Source organism: Oncorhynchus mykiss, chromosome 12 (genome assembly GCF_013265735.2).
Source record: "Oncorhynchus mykiss isolate Arlee chromosome 12, USDA_OmykA_1.1, whole genome shotgun sequence".
Taxonomy (NCBI): Eukaryota; Metazoa; Chordata; class Actinopteri; order Salmoniformes; family Salmonidae; genus Oncorhynchus; species Oncorhynchus mykiss.
The window spans coordinates 3,386,182-3,410,550 of NC_048576.1; the positions used below are offsets into that span (position 1 = coordinate 3,386,182).

The 24,369-nt window shown below is 45.1% G+C and overlaps 1 protein-coding gene across 1 annotated transcript in view; it reads right to left on the reverse strand.

Annotated features, from left to right (window-relative positions):
• Positions 1 to 24,369, reverse strand: part of LOC110536854 (lysophosphatidic acid receptor 1) — an 84,430-nt gene that overhangs the window by 18,113 nt on the left and 41,948 nt on the right. Inside the window, exon 2 of the mRNA XM_021622527.2 lies at positions 21,174 to 21,933. Coding sequence (XP_021478202.1) covers positions 21,174 to 21,912 — 739 coding nt within the window. The 5' untranslated portion in view covers positions 21,913 to 21,933. The remainder of the gene's footprint in view (positions 1 to 21,173; positions 21,934 to 24,369) is intronic.

Below are 24,369 nucleotides of genomic sequence, written 5' to 3' on the forward strand. Positions count from 1 at the left end.
TAGTGTACTACTGTTGACCAGGACCCATAGGGTAGTGTATTACTGTTGCCCAGGACCCATAGGGTAGTGTACTACTGTTGACCAGGGCCCATAGGGTAGTGAACTACTGTTGACCAGGACCCATAGCTAGGACCCATAGGGTAGTGTACTACTGTTGACCAGGACCCATAGGGTAGTGTACTACTGTTGACCAGGACCCATAGGGTAGTGAACTACTGTTGACCAGAACCCATTGGGTAGTGTTCTACTGTTGACCAGGACCAATAGCCAGGACCCATAGGGTAGTGTACAACTGTTGACCAGGACCCATAGGGTAGTGAACTACTGTTGACCAGGACCCATAGGGTAGTGTACTACCATTGACCAGGACCCATAGTGTAGTGTTCTACAGTTGACCAGGACCCATAGGGTAGTGTACTACTGTTGACCAGGACCCATAGGGTAGTGAACTACTGTTGACCAGGACCCATAGGGTAGTGTACTACTGTTGACCAGGACCTATAGGGTAGTGTACTACTGTTGACCAGGACCCATAGGGTAGTGTACTGCTGTTGACCAGGACCCATAGTGTAGTGTACTACTTTTAACCAGGACCCATAGCTAGGACCCATATGGTAGTGTACTACTGTTGACCAGGACCCATAGGGTAGTGTACTACTGTTGACCAGGACCCGTAGGGTATTGAACTTCTGTTTACCAGGACCCGTAGCTAGGACCCATATGGTAGTGTACTACTGTTGACCAGGACCCATAGGGTAGTGTATTACTGTTGACCAGGACCCATAGGGTATTGAACTTCTGTTTACCAGGACCCGTAGCTAGGACCCATAGGGTAGTGTACTACTGTTGACCAGGACCCATAGGGTAGTGAACTACTGTTGACCAGAACCCATAGCTAGGACCCATAGGTTAGTGTACTACTGTTGACCAGGACCCATAGGGTAATGTTCTACAGTTGACCAGGACCTATATGGTAGTGTAGTACTGTTGACCAGGACCCATAGCTAGGACCCATAGGGTAGTGTACTACTGTTGACCAGGACCCATAGGGTAGTGTATTACTGTTGACCAGGACCCATAGGGTAGTGCACTACTGTTGACCAGGTCCCATTGCTAGGACCCATAGGGTAGTGTAGTACTGTTGACCAGGACAGATAAGGAATAAGATGCTATTTGTGAAGAATGCTTGTCTCAGTGAGGTTTCAGTAATGGAGACTTTGCCCTGTAGCTAACGGACCACCACACCACACTGAGCTTGTTCAGCATGCTGTCTTTGTGGTGAAAGCCACCATGTCACTTTGACAAGTGAAAAAGACTCCACTGTGACCAAGTATATGTTTATCAACCAGCCTGTGGCTTTTTCAGTTAGACAAACCAAAGCTCTTCACTTCTATTCAAATATTGTTCCTGCCAAGGCAGCAGCTACTCTTCCTGGTGTTTATTATGGATACCCATTAGGTCCTGTCAAGGCAGCAGCTACTCTCCCTGGGGTTAATTGTGGATCCCCATTAGTTCCTGCCAGGGCAGCAGCAACTCTTCCTGGGGTTTATTATGGAACCCCATTAGTTCCTGCCAAGGCAGCAGCTACTCTTCCTGTGGTTTATTATGGAACCCCATTAGTTCCTGCCAAGGCAGCAGCTACTCTTCCTGGGGTTTATTATGGATCCCTATTAGTTCCTGCCAAGGCAGCAGATACTCTTCCTGGGGTTTATTATGGTACCCCATAGGTTCCTGCAAAGGTAGCAGCTACTCTTCCTGGGGTTTATTATGGATCCCCATTAGTTCCTGCCAAGGCAGCAGCTACTCTCCCTGGGGTTAATTGTGGATCCCCATTAGTTCCTGCCAGGGCAGCAGCAACTCTTCCTGGGGTTTATTATGGAACCCCATTAGTTCCTGCCAAGGCAGCAGCTACTCTTCCTGTGGTTTATTATGGAACCCCATTAGTTCCTGCCAAGGCAGCAGCTACTCTTCCTGGGGTTTATTATGGATCCCTATTAGTTCCTGCCAAGGCAGCAGATACTCTTCCTGGGGTTTATTATGGTACCCCATAGGTTCCTGCAAAGGTAGCAGCTACTCTTCCTGGGGTTTATTATGGATCCCCATTAGTTCCTGCCAAGGCAGCAGCTACTCTTCCTCGGGTTTATTATGGAACCCCATTAGTTCCTGCCAAGGCAGCAGCTTCTCTTCCTGGGGTTTATTATGGAACCTCATTAGTTCCTGCCAAGGCAGCAGCTACTCTTCCTGGGGTTTATTATGGATCCCCATTAGTTCCTGCCAAGGCAGCAGCTACTCTTCCTGGGGTTTATTATGGATCCCCATTAGTTCCTGCCAAGGCAGCAGCTTCTCTTCCTGGGGTTTATTGTGGATCTACATTAGTTCCTGCCAAGGCAGCAGCTACTCTTCCTGGGGTTTATTATGGAACCCCATTAGTTCCTGCCAAGGCAGCAGCTACTCTTCCTGGGGTTTATTATGGATCCCCATTAGTTCCTGCCAAGTCAGCAGCTTCTCTTCCTGGGGTTTATTATGGATCCCCATTAGTTCCTGCCAAGGCAGCAGCTACTCTTCCTGGGGTTTATTATGGATCCCCATTAGTTCCTGCCAAGGCAGCAGTTACTCCTCCTGGGGTTTATTATGGATCCCCATTAGTTCCTGCCAAGGCAGCAGCTACTCCTCCTGGAGTTTATTATGGATCCCCACTAGTTCCTGCCAAGGCAGCAGCTACTCTTCATGGGGTTTATTATGGAACCCCATTAGTTCCTGCCAAGGCAGCAGCTACTCTTCATGGAGTTTATTATGGAACCCCATTAGTTCCTGCCACAGCAGCAGCTACTCTTCCAGGGGTTGATTATGGATACCCATTAGTTCCTGTCAAGGCAGCAGCTACTCTCCCTGGGGTTTATTATGGATCCCCATTAGTTCCTGCCAAGGCAGCAGCTTCCCTTCCTGGGGTTTATTATGGATCCCCATTAGTTCCTGTCAAGTCAGCAGCTACTCTCCCTGGGGTTTATTATGGATCCCCATTAGTTCCTGCCAAGGCAGCAGCTACTCTTCCTGGGGTTTATTATGGATCCCCATTAGTTCCTGCCAAGGCAGCAGCTTCCCTTCCTGGGGTTTATTATGGATCCCCATTAGTTCCTGTCAAGGCAGCAGCTACTCTCCCTGGGGTTTATTATGGATCCCCATTAGTTCCTGCCAAGGCAGCAGCTACTCTCCCTGGGGTTTATTATGGATCCCCATTAGTTCCTGCCAAGGCAGCAGCTACTCTTCCAGGGGTTTATTATGGATCCCCATTAGTTCCTGCCAAGGCAGCAGCTTCCCTTCCTGGGGTTTATTATGGATCCCCATTAGTTCATGTCAAGGCAGCAGCTACTTTTCCTGGGGTCCAAACACATTAAAGCACTTACTTTACATATAAAACAAACAATAAAACAGCATCATATAACATTACTACACCACTACATATCTACAATACAACATGTATAATACCACCATGCAACAATATTACAATGGACAGTACTGGTCAAAAGTTTGGGCACACCTACTCATTCAAGGTTTTTTTTTATTGACTATTTTCTACATTGATCTAGGGGCAAAGGGGGTGAATACATATGCTCGCACCACTTTTCGGATAATTGTTTTTTATTGCATTTTTTGAGACATGTAATTTTTTTCATTTCACTTCACCAATTTGGACTATTTACAATGACCCCAAGCATACTTTCAAAGTTGTGGCAAAATGGCTAAAAGACAACAAAGTCAAGGTATTGGAGTGGCCATCACAAAGCCCTGACCTCAATCCTATAGAAAACTTGTGTCCAGAGCTGAAAAAGCGTGTGCGAGCAAGGTCCTTTGCTGTTGTTCTCCTATTGATTTGCACTTTTCGCACCAAAGTACGTTCATCTTTAGGATACTCCTTCCTGAGCGGTATGACGGCTGTGTGGTCCCATTGTTTTTACAGATGAACGTGGTACCTTCAGGCGTTTGGAAATTGCTCCCAAGGACAAACCAGACTTGTGGAGGTCTAAAAAAAGTTTTCTGAGGTCTTGGCTGATTTGTTTTGATTTTCCCATGATGTCAAGCAAAGAGGCACTGAGTTTGAAGGTAGGTCTTGAAATACATCCACAGGTACATCTCAAATTATGTCAATCAGCCTATCAGAATCTTCTAAAGCCATGACATCATTTTCTGGAATTTTCCAAGATGTTTAAAGGCACAGTCAACTTAGTGTATGTAAACTTCTGACCCACTGGAATTGTGATACAGTGAATTATAAGTGAAATAATCTGTCTGTAAACAATTATTGGAAAAAATTACTTTTGTCATGCACAAAATAGATGTCCTAACTGACTTGCCAAAACCATAGTTTGTTATCAAGAAATTTGTGGAGTGGTTGAAAAACTAATTTTAATGACAACAACATAAGTGTATGTAAACTTCCGACTTCAACTGTATCTGAAACAATGTCTTATTTATCTGAAATCATGTTGTATGTCTATTCTGTGAATACAGAACAAATGACCTCTGCATCCCAAATGGCACCCTATTGCCTAAACAGTCCACCACTGTTATCCAGGGCCCATAGTGCACTATGTAGGAAATAGGGTCCCATTTCGGATGCAAACAAGCCCTCCCATCCTCTGCTTGCCTCAAACCCTGGGCCAAGCCCTCACATCTTAATCCCTGGGCCAAGCCCTCACATCTTAAACCCTGGGCCAAGCCCTCACATCTTAAACCCTGGGCCAAGCCCTCACATCTTAAACCCTGGGCCAAGCGCTCACATCTTAAACCACGGGCCAAGCCCTCACATCTTAATCCCTGGGCCAAGCCCTCACATCTTAAACCCTGGGCCAAGCCCTCACATCTTAAACCCTGGGCCAAGCCCTCACATCTTAAACCATCTTAAACCATGGGCCAAGCCCTCACATCTTAAACTCTGGGCCAAGCCCTCACATCTTAAACCACGGGCCAAGCCCTCACATCTTAATCCCTGGGCCAAGCCCTCACATCTTAAACCCTGGGCCAAGCCCTCACATCTTAAACCCTGGGCCAAGCCCTCACATCTTGAACCATGGGCCAAGCCCTCACACCTTGAACCATGGGCCAAGCCCTCACATCTTAAACTCTGGGCCAAGCCCTCCCATCTTAAACCAAGGGCCAAGCCCTCCCGTCTTAAACTCTATTTAGCATAATAAAACTATCCCCCAAAATCGGTCAATTTAAGCTAGAGATTTCCCTTTTTTCAATCCACCTCATCTATGTCACATTTTTGCATCTGCGGTGATGCAAGGACCACTTAAGCCATACATGCCACAGAGCTGGGCTTTATGGAATAGTGGCCAGAAAAAAGACATATCTTCAGGAATACATTTAAATAAACATTTGGTGTTCACCAAAAGGCATGTGGGAGACTCCCCAAACAATTGGAAGAAGGTACTCTGGTCAGATTAGATTAAAATAGAGCTTTTTGGCCATAAAGGAAAATGCTATGTCTGACGCAAACACCTCTCATCACCCCGAGAGTACCATCCCCACAGGGAAGCATGGTGTTGGCAGCATCATCCTGTGGGGATGTTTTTCAATGACAGGGACTGGGAAACTGGTCAGAATTGAAGGACTGACGGAGGGCACTAAATACAGGGAAATTCTTGAGGGAAACCTGTTTCAGTCTTCTAGAGATTTGAGATTGGGAGATTTGAGACTGGTTCACCTTCCAGCAGGACAATGACCCTAAGCATACTGTTAAAACAACACTCGAGTGGTTTAAGGGGAAACATTTAAATGTATTGGAATGGCCTAGTCAAAGTCCAGACCTCAATCAAATTGAGAATCTGGGTTATGACTTAAAGATTGCTGTACACCAGCAGAACCCATCCAACTTGAAGGAGCTGGAGCAGTTTTGCCTTGAAGAATTGGCAAAAATCCCAGTGGCTAGATGTGCCAAGTTTATAGAGACATACCCCAAGAGACTTGCAGCTGTGACTGCTGCAAAAGGTGGCTCTACAAAGTGTTGACTTTGGGGGGGTGAATAGTTATGCACGCTCAAGTTCAGTTTTTTTTGTCTTATTTCTTGTTTGTTTCACAATTTAAAAAACAATCTATCTTCAAAGTGGTGGGCATGTTGTGTAAATGATACAAACCCCCCAAAAAATCAATTTTACTTCCTAGTTGTAATGCAACAAAATAGGAAAAATGCCAAGTGGGGAAAACACTTTTGCAAGCCACTGTATAACTTCAACAAGCATTTCTCAACGGCTGGCCATGCCTTCCTCCTGGCTACTCCAACCTCGGCCAACAGCTCCGCCCCCCCCCCACAGCTACCCGCCCAAGCCTCCCCAGCTTCTCCTTTACCCAAATCCAGATAGCAGATGTTCTGAAAGAGCTGCAAAACCTGGACCCGTACAAATCAGCTGGTCTTGACAATCTGGACCCTCTATTTCTGAAACTTTCCGCCGCCATTGTCGCAACCCCTATTATCAGCCTGTTCAACCTCTCTTTCATATCGTCTGAGATCCCCAAGGATTGGAAAGTTGCCGCAGTCATCCCCCTCTTCAAAGGGGGTGACACCCTGGACCCAAACTGTTACAGACCTATATCCATCCTACCCTGCCTAAGGTCTTCAAAAGCCTAGTCAACAAACAGATCACTGACCATCTCGAATCCCACCGTACCTTCTCCGCTGTGCAATCTGGTTTCCGAGCCGGTAACTGGTGCACCTCAGCCATGCTCAAGGTACTAAACGATATCATAACCACTATCGATAAAAGACAGTACTGTGCGGCCCTCTTCATCGACCTGGCCAAGGCTTTCGACTCTGTCAATCACCATATTCAGTAGCCTAGGTAGCCTCAACTACTCAGTAGCCTCAGTTTTTCTAATGACTGCCTTGCCTGGTTCACCAACTACTTTGCAGACAGAGTTCAGTGTGTCAAATCGGAGGGCATGTTGTCCGGTCCTCTGGCAGTCTCTATGGGGGTGCCACAATTCTCGGGGCGACTCTTTTCTCTGTATATATCAATGATGTTGCTCTTGCTGCGGGCGATTTCCTGATCCACCTCTATGCAGACGACACCATTCTGTATACTTCTGGCCCTTCCTTGGACACTGTGTTATCTAACCTCCAAACAAGCTTCAATGCCATGCAACACTCCTTGCATGGCCTCCAACTGCTCTTAAACGCTAGTAAAACCACATGCATGCTTTTCAACCGTTCACTGCCTGCACCCGCACGCCCGACTAGCATCACCACCCTGGATGGTTCCAACCTAGAATATGTGGACATCTATAAGTACCTAGGCGTCTGGCTAGACTGTAAACTCTCCTTCCAGACTTATATCAAACATCTCCAATCTAAAATCAAATCTAGAGTCGGCTTTCTATTCCGCAACAAAGCCTCCTTCACTCACGCTGCCAAACTTACCCTAGTAAAACTGACTATCCTACCGATCCTCGACTTCGGCGATGTCATCTACAAAATAGCTTCCAATACCCTACTTAGCAAACTGGATGCAGTTTATCACAGTGCCACCCGTTTTGTTACTAAAGCACCTTATACCACCCACCACTGCGACCCTTATGCGCTAGTCGGCTGGTCCTTGCTACATATTCATCGCCAGACCCACTGGCTCCAGGTCATCTACAAGTCCATGCTAGGTAAAGCTTCGCATTATCACAGTTCACTGGTCACGATGGCAACACCCACCCGTAGCAGGCGCTCCAGCAGGTGTATCTCACTGATCATCCCTAAAGCCAACACCTCATTTGGCCGCCTTTCCTTCCAGTTCTCTGCTGCCTGTGACTGGAACGAATTGCAAAAATCGCTGAAGTTGGAGACTTTTATCTACCTCACCAACTTTAAACATCTGCTATCTGAGCAGCTAACCGATCGCTGCAGCTATACATAGTCCATCGGTAAATAGCCCACCCAATTTACCTACCTCATCCCCATACTGTTTTTATTTATTTACTTTTCTGCTCTTTTGCACACCAGTATCTCTACCTGCACATGACCATCTGATCATTTATCACTCCAGTGTTAATCTGCTAAATTGTAATTATTCGCCTACCTCCTCATGCCTTTTGCACACAATGTATATAGACTCTCTTGTTTTCTTTTTTTCTACTGTATTATTGACTTGTTTATTGTTTACTCCATGTGTAACTCTGTGTTGTCTGTTCACACTGCTATGCTTTATCTTGGCCAGGTCGCAGTTGTAAATGAGAACTTGTTCTCAACTAGCCTACCTGGTTAAATAAAGGTGAAATAAAAATTTTTAAAAATATATATAAGACATTGTTTCAGACATACAACACATTGTTTGAATCCAAAGCGCCAGGATTGTGACAGAGTGAGGAAATTGTGAATTAGACAGGATTGTGACAGAGTGAGGTAATGGTGAATTAGACAGGATTGTGACATACTGAGGTAATGGGGAATGAGACAGGATTGTGACATACTGAGGTAATGGTGAATTAGACAGGATTGTGACACACTCAGGTAATGGAGAACTAGACAGGATTGTGTCAGACTGAGGTAATGGAGAACTAGACAGGATTGTGACAGACTGAGGTAATGGAGAACTAGACAGTATTGTGACAGTGTTGTAATGGTGAATTAGACAGGACTATGACAGAGTGCAGTAATGGTGAATTAGACAGGATTGTGACAGACAGACTGGGGTAATGGTGAATTGGACAGGATTGTGACAGAGTGAGGTAATGGTGAACTAGATGGGATTGTGACAGAGTGTGGTAATGGTGTTATAAGACATGATTGTGACAGAGTACGGTAATGGTGAATTAGACATGCTTGCGACAGAGTGCGGTAGTGCTGAATTAGACAGGATTTTGACAGTGTGTGGTAATGGTGAATTAGACAGGATTGTGTCAGACTGAGGTAATGGTGGATTAGACAGGATTGTGACAGACTGGGGTAATGGTGAATTCGACAGGGCTATGACAGAGTGGGGTAATGGTGAATAAGACAGGATTGTGACAGACAGACTGTGGTAATGGTGAATTAGACAGGATTGTGTCAGACAGACTGTGGTAATGGTGAATTAGACAGGATTGTGTCAGATTGAGGTAATGGTGAACTAGACAGGATTGTGACAGAGTGAGGTAATGGTGAATTAGACAGGATTGTGTCAGAATACGGTAATGGTGAATTAGACAGGATTGTGACCGAGTGAGGTAATGGTGAACTAGACGGGATTGTGACAGAGTGTGGTAATGGTGAATTAGACAGGATTGTGACAGACTGACTGTGGTAATGGTGAATTAGACATGATTGTGACAGAGTGCGGTAATGGTGAACTAGACAGGATTGTGTCAGAATACGGTAATGGTGGATTAGACAGGATTGTGTCAGAATACGGTAATGGTGAATTAGACAGGGTTATTTAGTATTCTGAAACTGTCATGAGACATTCCATTTGGTCTGATTCACACTTGTTAGACATGCTGTTCACAGAGCAATACATCATGCCATATCATAATATAATTACAGAGATATGTCAGATTCACATTACAGTACACACACACACACACACACACACACACACACACACACACACTACTAATAGACATTATTATTTCCCATGGTGGGTCTTCATCACAGGAACACTGGCCTTCCTTAGTCAATGAGAAGTGACATGTGAATGTGGATGAGCCTAGGTATTATGTGTTCACCTCAAATGGCATCCTAGTCCCTTTGTAGTGCACTACTTTTAACTAGAAAACTATGGGTATATATGGAATAGGGTGACATTTTGGACACAGATGGTCAGATGAGATAGCAAGGGATCCTGCTCTTTTCTCTGATACAAGTTTCCCAGGAGAAATCAGGAATACATTATTTTACAGCATTCCGAAAGCTGGAATCTGTCATCCTCATCTGCTGTCCAGATGTGGTACTTGGAAAGACATTTCGTTTCCCTCCAACTATTAAACTAAAACTCACTTCAGCTAGAGAAAAAGAGCCTTAAATCCACCCGCTGCGCTTTCTCAGAAATATACACACCATTAGTAACAGTAGCTGAAGCAAACAATAGCTTTCAGGAAATGAAGTATTGTGAAATAGAATCTCACTGCTCCTTCTAAAGAATTATATATATATATATATATATATATATATATATATATATATATATATATATATATATATATATATATATATATATATATATATATCATTCTTGCACCTGTGTCTGGCTAAAAATTCCCTTCAGTGCTGTGATAAAAACATGAGAAAGGAGGGATTAGGCAGAAGGGTGGTGAGGGGTTGAGAAGGGTGGTGAGGGGTTGAGAAGGGTGGTGAGGGGTTGAGAAGGGTGGTGAGGGGTTGAGAAGGATGCTGAGGGGTTGAGAAGGGTGGTGAGGGGTTGAGAAGGGTGGTGAGGGGTTGAGAAGGGTGGTGAGGGGTTGAGAAGGGTGGTGAGGGGTTGAGAAGGGGGTTGAGAAGGGTGTTGAGGGGTTGAGAAGGGTGGTGAGGGGTTGAGAAGGGTGGTGAGGGGTTGAGAAGGGTGGTGAGGGGTTGAGAAGGGTGTTGAGGGTTTAGAAGGGTGGTTAGTGGTTGAGAAGGGTGGTGAGGGGTTGAGAAGGGTGGTGAGGGGTTGAGAAGGATGCTGAGGGGTTGAGAAGGGTGGTGAGGGGTTGAGAAGGGTGGTGAGGGGTTGAGAAGGGTGGTGAGGGGTTGAGAAGGGTGGTGAGGGGTTGAGAAGGGGGTTGAGAAGGGTGTTGAGGGGTTGAGAAGGGTGGTGAGGGGTTGAGAAGGGTGGTGAGGGGTTGAGAAGGGTGGTGAGGGGTTGAGAAGGGTGTTGAGGGTTTAGAAGGGTGGTTAGTGGTTGAGAAGGGTGTTGAGGGGTTGAGAAGGGTGTTGAGGGGTTGAGAAGGGTAGTAGGGGTTGAGAAGGGTGTTGAGGGGTTGAGAAGGGTGTTGAGAGGTTGAGAAGGGTGGTGAGGGGTTGAGAAGGGTGGTGAGGGGTTGAGAAGGGGGTTGAGAAGGGTGTTGAGGGGTTGAGAAGGGTGTTGATGGGTTGAGAAGGGTGGTGAAGGGTTGAGAAGGGTGTTGGGGGGTTGAGAAGGGTGTTGAGAAGGGTGTTGAGGGGTTGAGAAGGGTGTTGAGGGGTTGAGAAGGGTGGTGAAGGGTTGAGAAGGGTGTTGAGAAGGGTGTTGAGGGGTTGAGAAGGGTGTTGAGGGGTTGAGAAGGGTGCTGAGGGGTTGAGAAGGGTGGTTAGTGGTTGAGAAGGGTGGTGAGGGTTTGAGAAGGGTGGTGAGGTGTTGAGAAGGGTGGTGAGGGGTTGAGAAGGGTGTTAAGGGGTTGAGAAGGGAGTTGAGGGGTTGAGAAGGGTGTTGAGGGGTTGAGAAGGGTGTTGAGGGGTTGAGAAGGGTGGTGAGGGGTTGAGAAGGGTGTTGAGAAGGGAGTTGAGGGGTTGAGAAGGGTGTTGAGGGGTTGAGAAGGGTGTTGAGGGGTTGAGAAGGGTGGTGAGGGGTTGAGAAGGGTGGTGAGGGTTTGAGAAGGGTGGTGAGGGTTTGAGAAGGGTGTTGAGGGGTTGAGAAGGATGCTGAGGGGTTGAGAAGGGTGTTGAGGGGTTGAGAAGGGTGGTGAGGGGTTGAGAAGGGGGTTGAGGAGGGGTTGAGAAGGGTGGTGAGTGGTCGAGAAGGGTGTTGAGGGGTTGAGAATTGTGGTGAGGGGTTGAGAAGGGTAGCAGGGGTTGAGAAGGGTGGTGCGGGGTTGAGAAGGGTGGTGAGGGGTTGAGAAGGGTGTTGAGGGGTTGAGAAGGGTGTTGATTGGTTGAGAATGGTGGTGAGGGGTTGAGAAGGGTGGTGAGGGGTTGAGAAGGGTGGTGAGGGGTTGAGAAGGGTGTTGAGGGGTTGAGAAGGGTGTTGAGGGGTTGAGAAGGGTGTTGAGGGGTTGAGAAGGGTGGTCAGGGGTTTAGAAGTGTGGTGAGGGGTTGAGAAGGGTGTTGAGGGGTTGAGAAGGGTGTTGAGGGGTTGAGACGGGTGGTGAGGGGTTGAGAAGGCTGTTGAGGGGTTGAGAAGGCTGTTGAGGGGTTGAGAAGGCTGTTGAGGGGTTGAGAAGGGTGTTGAGGGGTTGAGAAGGGTGTTGAGGGGTTGAGAAGGGTGTTGAGCGGTTGAGAAGGGTGTTGATGGGTTGAGAAGGGTGGTGAAGGGTTGAGAAGGGTGTTGGGGGGTTGAGAAGGGTGTTGAGAAGGGTGTTGAGGGGTTGAGAAGGGTGTTGAGGGGTTGAGAAGGGTGGTGAAGGGTTGAGAAGGGTGTTGAGAAGGGTGTTGAGGGGTTGAGAAGGGTGTTGAGGGGTTGAGAAGGGTGCTGAGGGGTTGAGAAGGGTGGTTAGTGGTTGAGAAGGGTGGTGAGGGTTTGAGAAGGGTGGTGAGGTGTTGAGAAGGGTGGTGAGGGGTTGAGAAGGGTGTTAAGGGGTTGAGAAGGGAGTTGAGGGGTTGAGAAGGGTGTTGAGGGGTTGAGAAGGGTGTTGAGGGGTTGAGAAGGGTGGTGAGGGGTTGAGAAGGGTGTTGAGAAGGGAGTTGAGGGGTTGAGAAGGGTGTTGAGGGGTTGAGAAGGGTGTTGAGGGGTTGAGAAGGGTGGTGAGGGGTTGAGAAGGGTGGTGAGGGTTTGAGAAGGGTGGTGAGGGTTTGAGAAGGGTGTTGAGGGGTTGAGAAGGATGCTGAGGGGTTGAGAAGGGTGTTGAGGGGTTGAGAAGGGTGGTGAGGGGTTGAGAAGGGGGTTGAGGAGGGGTTGAGAAGGGTGGTGAGTGGTCGAGAAGGGTGTTGAGGGGTTGAGAATTGTGGTGAGGGGTTGAGAAGGGTAGCAGGGGTTGAGAAGGGTGGTGCGGGGTTGAGAAGGGTGGTGAGGGGTTGAGAAGGGTGTTGAGGGGTTGAGAAGGGTGTTGATTGGTTGAGAATGGTGGTGAGGGGTTGAGAAGGGTGGTGAGGGGTTGAGAAGGGTGGTGAGGGGTTGAGAAGGGTGTTGAGGGGTTGAGAAGGGTGTTGAGGGGTTGAGAAGGGTGTTGAGGGGTTGAGAAGGGTGGTCAGGGGTTTAGAAGTGTGGTGAGGGGTTGAGAAGGGTGTTGAGGGGTTGAGAAGGGTGTTGAGGGGTTGAGACGGGTGGTGAGGGGTTGAGAAGGCTGTTGAGGGGTTGAGAAGGCTGTTGAGGGGTTGAGAAGGCTGTTGAGGGGTTGAGAAGGGTGTTGAGGGGTTGAGAAGGGTGTTGAGGGGTTGAGAAGGGTGTTGAGCGGTTGAGAAGGGTGGGGAGGGGTTGAGAGGGGTGGTGAAGGGTTTAGAAGGGTGGTTAGTGGTTGAGAAGGGTGTTGAGTGGTTGAGAAGGGTGTTGAGGGGTTGAGAAGAGTGGTCAGGGGTTTAGAAGTGTGGTGAGGGGTTGAGAAGGGTGTTGAGGGGTTGAGAAGGGTATTGAGGGGTTGAGAAGGGTGTTGAGGGGTTGAGAAATGTGGGGAAGGGTTGAGAAGGGTGGTGAAGGGTGAGGTTATAATACTCTTCAGGATCGGTGGGTCCCCCGTGGGACGGCTGAGCTGATGTGATTGACTAGTTTAGGGAAGAGCAAAAAAAAATACATTAGAAATGACTTAGCTAGCTAGCAACTGCTTTGAATTGTTGGAGCTTTCCTGTCCATGGTGGAAAGATGGTGTGAACAAAACCCTGTTTAAATCAGTCCCCATTGAAGTCAGTGGCCACAAAGTGATCACTGGACACGGGCAACCACAGCTGGTGAATGACTTCAGGCATCGTTTCGACACCATAAGCAGGATGTGGGATGGCCTGCAGCCTGACTGCTCCATCGCGGAAAATAGTGGAAATGTGAAGTGTATTTGTATCTAACTGGAACATTATTGCACCCGGGTACAATGCACTTCATTTTGGCCAACTTCACTGAGTTACTCGATGTTACGGATACAAGTATCCTGTGTGTGTATCCAGTGTGTGTGTTTCTTTTCTCTCCTTCTCCCCTCACAGGTGAAAATCATCACTTCCCAATCAGTCACGAATCATCAATCAGAAGACACACCTCCTCCTGTTTCCTACCCAGTCACAGTTCCTTTCCCTTGGTTTAAAAACCCCATCAGTTGTTTGCTCTAGAGCTCAATCTATCTGTAAATGCCATGTCTGTAGACCTCGCTGTTTCACTCTCTCTTTGTGTATTGACCTCTCTTTTGGTTGAGCACCTCTATAGCACTTTGTCATCACCTGTGAGTATTGTTTTTGGTTATGGTGTTTGTTTGCTGGTGGGAAAAGGGAGAACCAAGTCAAGTCGCCCATGGGCATACACTACCCGTAGGTAAACTTTGTTAAAAACACTAGTTAGAACTGGGAGGACCACACACTGTATTGTTGGTTAGTTAGTTAGCTGTTGTTAAAGTAGGCTAGTCTAGCTTAGGGGTGTTTTTGAATACTTATTGTTTCTTTCCTTGGGTCCAGCTCAACCCCTTTTCCTGCTCCCCCCATTACCGTGTGTTTTTTAATAAATAAAAGTTTGACGGTAGATTTCAGTTGTCGTAGTTATTTCATTCACACTTTTACTTTGTCACTATTATAAATTGCGTGAGTTATGTTACGGGTCCCATTACCATCCCCCCCTAGACTGGCGGGCCAAAAGGGATTCGTAACATAAGTGGGGGCTCATCCAGGATTTGTCTTTACTGACACCCATGCCGCTCATGTAGATTAACTACTAACGTTATTCGCCTTCATTTACTTTACTTCAGAGATTACTAACCGCTAGCCGAGCTAGCTACCATCTCTTTGGCCAACATCACTCAATTACTCAACTACTAACATTATTCACTTAGCCAGACATTAAATTACTTTAGCTACCCATCTCTTTGTTTACTTCCTTTCATTCTGATTTCCTTAATTGAATACCAATAGTAAGACACTACATCTTCCCGCCTGCTATAATTCTTAATTTTAGAATCACGAAGAAGATAGTCTTTAATCCGGTAGATTATTTGAAAGACGTATGCGCTAGCACAAAGCAGGTATTTAGTTCTTTATACTTTTAAATAAAAAAACACATATTTGACAATGAAAATGATCAGACACCAATCGTTGTTTATGTAACAATAAATACACTTTTTTTTAATGCATTTTAGGTAATTTGGAAACAGAGCATTTTCATTTAAAAATACTGACATCTAATTACTCAAACAATGGACCTAAAAACTGTCTGGTGTACTGACCATATGTATGAATATACATTTGTATTATTTTATTGAGTTTGTCCATGATGCCTATGTTTTGTCCATTTGAAATATATGATCATAGGAAGTCAAAAGTCAGTGAACCACGGCCATATGGCATAAGAAATGTCCAAATGGCATTTATACTGACTAAATTATACAGTTGAAGTCGTAAGTTTACATGCACTTAGGTTGAAGTCAATAAAACTTGTTTTTCAACCACTCCACAAATGTATTGTTAACAAACTATAGTTTTAGCAAGTTGGTTAGGACTTCTACTTTGTATATGACACAAGTAATTTTTCCAACAATTGTTTACAGACACATTAAATTATAAGTGAAATAATCTATCACAATTCCAGTGCGTCAGATACACTAAGTTGACTGTGCCTTTAAACAGCTCGGAAAATTCCAGAAAATGATATCATGGCTTTAGAAACTTCTGATAGGCTAATTGACATAATTTGAGTCAATTGTAGGTGTACCTGTGGATATATTTCAAGGCCTACCTTCAAACTCGGTGCCTCTTTGCTTGGGAAAATCAAAAGAAATCAGCCAAGACCTCCAGAAATAGTTTTTTGACCTACACAAGTCTGGTTCAATCTTGGGAGCAATTTCCAAACGCCTGAAGGTACCACGTTCATCTGTACAAACAATAGTACGTGATTATAAACACCATGGGACCAAGCAGCCCGTCATACGCATTCTGTCTCCTAGAGATGAATGTACTTTAGTGTGAAAAGTGCAAATCAATCCCAGAACAACAGCAAAGGACCTTGTGAAGATGCTGGAGGAAACAGGTACAAAAGTATCTATATCCTTGCTATCCTATATCTATATCCTTGCACAGCAAGGAAGAAGCCACTACTCCAAAACTGCTATAAAAAAGCTAGACTATAGTTTGCAATTATTAACAATATATTGTTAATAATTAACGATATTTTGGAGGTTTTTTTTGTATGAAAAAAAAATGAAAGTGAGCAATTGTAATCTGAATAAAGGCCAAAACATTTGTTTCTGTTTTTAGAGGGAGAGAAATGCTGAGACAATTGTGCGCCGCCCATGAATGCCAAAATATAGCCCTGCTAATATCCACAATGGCACTTGACCGAGTGTGTGTAAAATAATATTTTCCAGTAAGCAGCGATTGTCCTGTTAATCGTGCGACAAGTGTTTGAAAACTTGTTTTCAAAATGCCACCAGCTAGCTGTCCATCACCACTCTAATTAAAAACACAACATCTTGTTTACATCTTGTTTACATTCTTTATTGTAACCACAATGTCACTAATTATTTGTATCTACCTTTCCAATTACTTTAAGAGTTTGGGATTTACAAATGTGTGCTTTTCATGTAATTTTTCGTTAAATCCAGTTCGGATTTAAGTATAACTGTTGAGTGACACCTTTTAATATTTAATAATATCTGCCCTCTGAATTCATATCGAAGGGGCAATTTGTTTGTTTTAGTTTGAACGTGCAGACACTAAGAACAGCAGGAACGTTTCCCTAGTCAGCGCCGTTATTAGTGATATGCCCCTTAAAGTGTTGCCAGTTTGGCGGGGTGGGGGTCCACCCCCTGCCCTCCCCCTTCCTCCTCCTCCCTTCCCAATGGTCGTCTTCTGTGCACGGCTCTGTGGCCCATCCCGCGGCCCATCCCGTGTCCCCTGCCCTCCCCCTTCCTCCTCCTCCCTTCCCCATGGTCGTCTTCTGTGCACGGCTCTGCAGCCCATCCCGTGTCCCCTGCCCTCCCCCTTCCTCCTCCTCCCTTCCCCATGGTCCGTCGACCCATCCCGCGGCCCATCCCGTGTCCCATCCCGTGTCCCCTGCCCTCGTGCTTTGAGCCTTGCACTCTTTCAGTGGATACAGACCAATATGACCAATATATATTGTCCTGATAATAACAGGGATAATAATATATCTGTGAGAATATCCAATGGGTTTTTAAATCATTCTAAATGAATAATAATAATAATAATAATCACTTTGTTTAAAAAATAACAATACTTTGGAGATGATTTTGTCTTCAAATAACGTAAAATGAGCGAGGAAAAAGGCCATTCTTGAGCATGGTGTGAGACCATTGCTACTAATTTGTAAATAAAGTTTGTTATTTACAATGATTTATTTCTGTTTTTAGAGGGAGAGAAATCAAAAAACGACAGTCATCTCATGGGTCTCCCAATCAAGGCCAGCACAGGTATTGAACCAGCATCTGTTACAACCCAACTTACACTGCTATGCAGTGTCTTAGACCATGGCACCACTCAGGTGCCGTACAATGTGACCGGTTGGGAGAGGGCTACAATACTACAGTAAGAGCAAAATAATCATAACAAAATACAATCATAAAAACCTTAGTGTAACAACAGTTTTAGTAAGTAATACTGAAGTCATGCACAATTATCAGTTTCTACTTAGGCTTATGTCGCCCATTCATTGTCAGTTAGAGACACAGTAGGACCCAAAAGCAAAATCAGTGCTCTAACTCCCCCTTGTGGTGGTCTGGAGCAATGAAGTGGTGACGCAGGGTACCGTACTAAATCACAAATTACCTCTAAATTCAGTAGCATAATCCCAATTTGTTTTGTGGAGCAACCACTGTACCTTCTCCCTTTTCACCTTCCTCCCAGCGTTAACTTTCTTCAGATATTTTCTGAACAGATTCTCACTTTTTTCAGGTATTTTCAGAACAGCTTCTCACTTTTTCCAGGTATTTTCTGAACAGCTTCTCACTTTTTCCAGTTATTTTCTGAACAGCTTCTCACTTTTTTCAGGTATTTTCAGAACAGCTTCTCACTTTTTCCAGGTATTTTCAGAACAGCTTCTCACTTTTTTCAGATATTTTCTGAACAGCTTCTCACTTTTTCCAGGTATTTTCTGAACAGCTTCTCACTTTTTCCAGGTATTTTCTGAACTGCTTCTCACTTCTTTCAGGTATTTCTGAACAGCTTCTCACTTTTTTTCAGGTATTTTCTGAACAGCTTCTCACTTTTTCCAGGTATTTTCTGAACAGCTTCTCACTTTTTCCAGGTATTTTCTGAACAGCTTCTCACTTTTTCCAGGTATTTTCTGAACAGCTTCTCACTTTTTTCAGGTATTTTCTGAACAGCTTCTCACTTTTTTCAGGTATTTTCTGAACAGCTTCTCACTTTTTCCAGGTATTTTCTGAACAGCTTCTCACTTTTTCCAGGTATTTTCTGAACAGCTTCTCACTTTTTCCAGGTATTTTCTGAACAGCTTCTCACTTTTTCCAGGTATTTTCTGAACAGCTTCTCACTTTTTCCAGGTATTTTCTGAACAGCTTCTCACTTTTTCCAGGTATTTTCTGAACAGCTTCTCACTTTTTCCAGGTATTTTCTGAACAGCTTCTCACTTTTTCAAGGTATTTTCTGAACAGCTTCTCACTTTTTCCAGGTATTTTCTGAACAGCTTCTCACTTTTTCCAGGTATTTTCTGAACAGCTTCTCACTTTTTCCAGGTATTTTCTGAACAGCTTCTCACTTTTTCCAGGTATTTTCTGAACAGCTTCTCACTTTTTCCAGGTATTTTCTGAACAGCTTCTCACTTTTTTCAGGTATTTTCTGAACAGCTTCTCACTTTTTTCAGGTATTTTCTGAACAGCTTCTCACTTTTTCCAGGTATTTTCTGAACAGCTTCTCACTTTTTTTCAGGTATTTTCTGAACAGCTTCTCACTTTTTCCAGGTATTTTCTGAACTGCTTCTCACTTCTTTCAGGTATTTCTGAACAGCTTCTCACTTTTTTTCAGGTATTTTCTGAACAGCTTCTCACTTTTTCCAGGTATTTTCTGAACAGCTTCTCACTTTTTCCAGGTATTTTCTGAACAGCTTCTCACTTTTTTCAGGTATTTTCTGAACAGCTTCTCACTTTTTTCAGGTATTTTCTGAACAGCTTCTCACTTTTTTCAGGTATTTTCTGAACAGCTTCTCACTTTTTCCAGGTATTTTCTGAACAGCTTCTCACTTTTTCCAGGTATTTTCTGAACAGCTTCTCACTTTTTCCAGGTATTTTCTGAACAGCTTCTCACTTTTTCCAGGTATTTTCTGAACAGCTTCTCACTTTTTCCAGGTATTTTCTGAACAGCTTCTCACTTTTTCCAGGTATTTTCTGAACAGCTTCTCACTTCTTTCAGGTATTTTCTGAACAGCTTCTCACTACTTTGTTTCTCCAGAAATTCAACAAATGACAGTTGGAACGCCACAGCCGAAAATGCGTGTTTGTTGTTGCTAAGCTACCAGGTACAGTGCTTTTTTAGCTAGCAGGTTGGCGAGCCTTCATGCACAGGGAATACAAAACGTTATAATGTCTGAAATAATTATATGGATTTCCTATTTGTCAAATGATTGAACATGTGCTGAAAACTCAGAAATGCATGAGAAATTGTCCTTATTTTCAGAATATCATAAAGCAAATCAAGATTAGGAAATGGACCTCAGCCAAGAGAAGCGTGTCTGGAATCAATATAGCTTCATATCTTGAATGTGCTGAGAAAACACAGATATGCGATGTATTCAGTCAGTATTCGTCAACATGAAGAGAGAACACAGAGTGCCACATATCTCAGGGTATTGAACGAGTCCATATCCGGCCATAGGAAATGTTCATGTGTGATACAATGTCATATATGTCTAAAAGACATCTGGATTCAGAAAGTCAGGATATGGAGCAAATCCACAAAATTACAAGTATACATTGGACATGGTCTGTATTCTGTAGAATATCACAAACATGTCATTTAAAGATATCCCCTGGTATGGACCCTTTTCAATCAGTGGTTCTTACAGTCTTCAGCAGACTGATCATACTGTCTGTTCCTACGTGGTCCTAACTCTAACCTACCCAGTACTAGAATCTAACACTGTCTGTTCCTACGTGGTCCTAACTCTAACCTACCCAGTACTAGAATCTAACACTGTCTGTTCCTACGTGGTCCTAACTCTAACCTACCCAGTACTAGAATCTAACAGATAGTGTCTGTTCCTACCTGGTCCTAACTCTAACCTACCCAGTACTAGAATCTAACACTGTCTGTTCCTACGTGGTCCTAACTCTAACCTACCCAGTACTAGAATCTAACACTGTCTGTTCCTACGTGGTCCTAACTCTAACCTACCCAGTACTAGAATCTAACATATAGTGTCTGTTCCTAACTCTAACCTACCCAGTACTAGAATCTAACACTGTCTGTTCCTACGTTGTCCTAACTCTAACCTACCCAGTACTAGAATCTAACATATAGTGTCTGTTCCTACGTTGTCCTAACTCTAACCTACCCAGTACTAGAATCTAACACTGTCTGTTCCTACGTGGTCCTAACTCTAACCTACCCAGTGCCAGCATCTAACAGATAGTGTCTGTTCCTACCTGGTCCTAACTCTAACCTACCCAGTACCAGTATCTAACATATAGTGTCTGTTCCTACGTTGTCCTAACTCTAACCTACCCAGTACTAGAATCTAACACTGTCTGTTCCTACGTGGTCCTAACTCTAACCTACCCAGTGCCAGCATCTAACAGATAGTGTCTGTTCCTACCTGGTCCTAACTCTAACCTACCCAGTACCAGTATCTAACGTATAGTGTCTGTTCCTACGTTGTCCTAACTCTAACCTACCCAGTACTAGAATCTAACATTTAGTGTCTGTTCCTACGTTGTCCTAACTCTAACCTACCCAGTACTAGAATCTAACATATAGTGTCTGTTCCTACGTTGTCCTAACTCTAACCTACCCAGTACTAGAATCTAACATATAGTGTCTGTTCCTACGTTGTCCTAACTCTAACCTACCCAGTACTTGAATCTAACATATAGTGTCTGTTCCTAACTCTAACCTACCCAGTGCCAGCATCTAACAGATAGTGTCTGTTCCTACCTGGTCCTAACTCTAACCTACCCAGTACCAGTATCTAACATATAGTGTCTGTTGTGAAGGTAGTGGAGGTTCTTACCCAATACGATGACGACAGTCTTCAGCAGACTCATCATGGTGTCTCTGTTCCTGCGTGGCCCAGAGCTGTGTCTGCTCATCCTCATGGTCCTCTGTCTCACGTACATAAAGATGTGAGCGTACAGCACCACCATGACCAGGAAGGTGACCAGGTTGAATACGGCCCAGAACACCAGGTAGGAGTTACAGTACAGCGGAGCCATGCTAGAACACGTGCCGATGTCACAGATACAGTTCCACCCTACCGACGGGATGGCTCCCATGACGATAGACAATGTCCAGATGACTACAATCACCACCACCACACGCCGGTTGGACATGCGCGTGTGTAGCTGCATGCGGAAAACGGTGATGTGGCGCTCGATGGCGATGGCGAGGAGGTTACACACGGACGCCGTGAGGGACGTGTCGATGAGACCCTGTCGGAGCAGCCACGTGGAGACCGTGAGGCGCCGCGTGTTCGGGCCCGTGTTGAACATCAGGTAGAAGTACGCCAGACCGGCAAAGAAGTCCGCGGCCGCCAGGTTGGCCATCAGGTAGTAAATAGGGAAGTGGAAGCGGCGGTTGACGTATATAGCCACCATGACCAGCAAGTTAGCCAGCATGATGAAGATACATACTGTGATACCCAGCCCCATCACCAGCTTACTGACGGTATTCCACTCTGTAGCCAGGTACTTTCCACTGTGGTTGTAGAAGAAGGCAATGGACTCATTGTAGAAGCACTGTTCCTCCTCCATCTTGAAGACTGGCTAGGGGATCTGGAGGAGAGGAGACAGGGGTTAGAGGGTCTGGAGGAGAGGAGACAGGGGTTAGAGGGTCTGGAGGAGAGGAGACAGGGGTTATAGGGTCTGGAGGAGAGGAGACAGGGGTTAGAGGGTCTGGAGGAGAAGAGACAGGGGTTAGAGGGTCTGGAGGAGAGGAGACAGGGGTTAGAGGGTCTGGAGGAGACGAGACAGGGGTTAGAGGGTCTGGAGGAGAGGAGACAGGGGTTAGAGGGTCTGGAGGAGAAGAGACAGGGGTTAGAGGGTCTGGAGGAGAGGAGACAGGGGTTAGAGGGTCTGGAGGAGATGAGACAGGGGTTAGAGGGTCTGGAGGAGACGAGACAGGGGTTAGAGGGTCTGGAGGAGAGGAGACAGGGGTTAGAGGGTCTGGAGGAGAGGAGACAGGGGTTAGAGGGTCTGGAGGAGAGGAGACAGGGGTTAGAGGGTCTGGAGGAGAGGAGACAGGGGTTAGAGGGTCTGGAGGAGAGGAGACAAGGGTTAGAGGGTCTGGAGGAGACGAGACAGGGGTTAGAGGGTCTGGAGGAGAGGAGACTGGGGTTAGGGGATCTGGAGGAGAGGAGACAGGGATTAGAGGGTCTGGAGGAGAGGAGACAGGGATTAGAGGGTCTGGAGGAGAGGAGACAGGGGTTAGAGGGTCTGGAGGAGACGAGACAGGGGTTAGAGGGTCTGGAGGAGAGGAGAAGGGTTAGAGGGAGTCACAGTAGGTTAGAGAGAGTCACAGTAGGTTAGAGAGAGTCACAGAAGGTTGTTAGGGGATCTGGAGGAGAGGAGACGGGTTAGAGAGAGTCACAGTAGGTTAAAGAGGGTCACAGTAGGTTGTTAAGGGGTCTGGAGGAAAGGAGACAGGGGTTAGAGGGTCTGGAGGAGAGGAGACGGGTTAGAGGGAGTCACAGTAGGTTAGAGAGAGTCACAGCAGGTTAGAGAGAGTCACAGAAGGTTGTTAGGGGATCTGGAGGAGAGGAGACGGGTTAGAGAGAGTCACAGTAGGTTAAACAGGGTCACAGTAGGTTGTTAGGGGGTCTGGAGGAGAGGAGACAAGGGGTTAGAGGAAGTCACAGTAGGTTAGAGGGAGTCACAGTAGGTTGTTAGGGTATCTGGAGGAGAGGAGACAGGGGTTAGAGGGAGTCACAGTAGGTTAGAGGGAGTCACAGTAGGTTAAAGGGAGTCACAGTAGGTTAAAGGGAGTAACAGTAGGTTAGAGAGAGTCACAGTAGGTTAGAGAGAGTCACAGTAGGCTAGAGGGAGTCACAGTAGGTTGTTAAGGGGTATGGAGGAGAGGAGACCGGGGTTAGAGAGAGTCACAGTAGGTTGCTAGGGGGTCTGGAGGAGACAGGGGTTAGAGTCACAGTAGGGTGTGTTCCCTCAGGCCACTACTCTACTACCACATATTTACAATACAAAATCCATGTGTGTACTGAGTCTGTGTCTGTTAAAAAATATTTTGTATATGTTTATAATTATTTATTACAAAAAACACAAGGAGTGGGTAACATTATAGCATTAGAACATGAAGGACAAACAATACAGCATCAAGACACTATCAAACAATACAGCATCAAGACACTATCAAACAATACAGCATCAAGACACTATCAAACAATACAGCATCAAGACACTATCAAACAATACAGCATCAAGACACTATCAAACACTACAGCATCAAGACGCTATGTACACTACAGCATCAAGAACTATCAAACACTACAGCCTCAAGACACTATCAAACACTACAGCATCAAGACACTATCAAGCAATACAGCATCAAGACACTATCAAACAATACAGCATCAAGACACTATCAAAGAATACAGCATCAAGACACTATCAAAGAATACAGCATCAAGACACTATCAAACAATACAGCATCAAGACACTATGAAACAATACAGCATCAAGACACTATCAAACAATACAGCATCAAGACACTATCAAACAATACAGCATCAAGACACTATAAAACAATACAGCATCAAGACACTATCAAACAATACAGCATCAAGACACTATCAAACACTACAGCATCAATACACTATCAAACAATACAGCATCAAGACACTATCAAACACTACAGCATCAAGACACTATCAAACTATACAGCATCAAGACACTATCAAACAATACAGCATCAAGACACTATCAAACTATACAGCATCAAGACACTATCAAACAATACAGCATTAAGAAACTATCAAACAATACAGCATGATGACACTATCAAACAATACAGCATCAAGACACTATCAAACAATACAGCATCAAGACACTATCAAACAATACAGCATCAAGACACTATCAAACAATACAGCATCAAGACACTATCAAACAATACAGCATCGAGACACTATCAAACAATACAGCATCGAGACACTATCAAGCAATACAGCATCAAGACACTATCAAACAATACAGCAT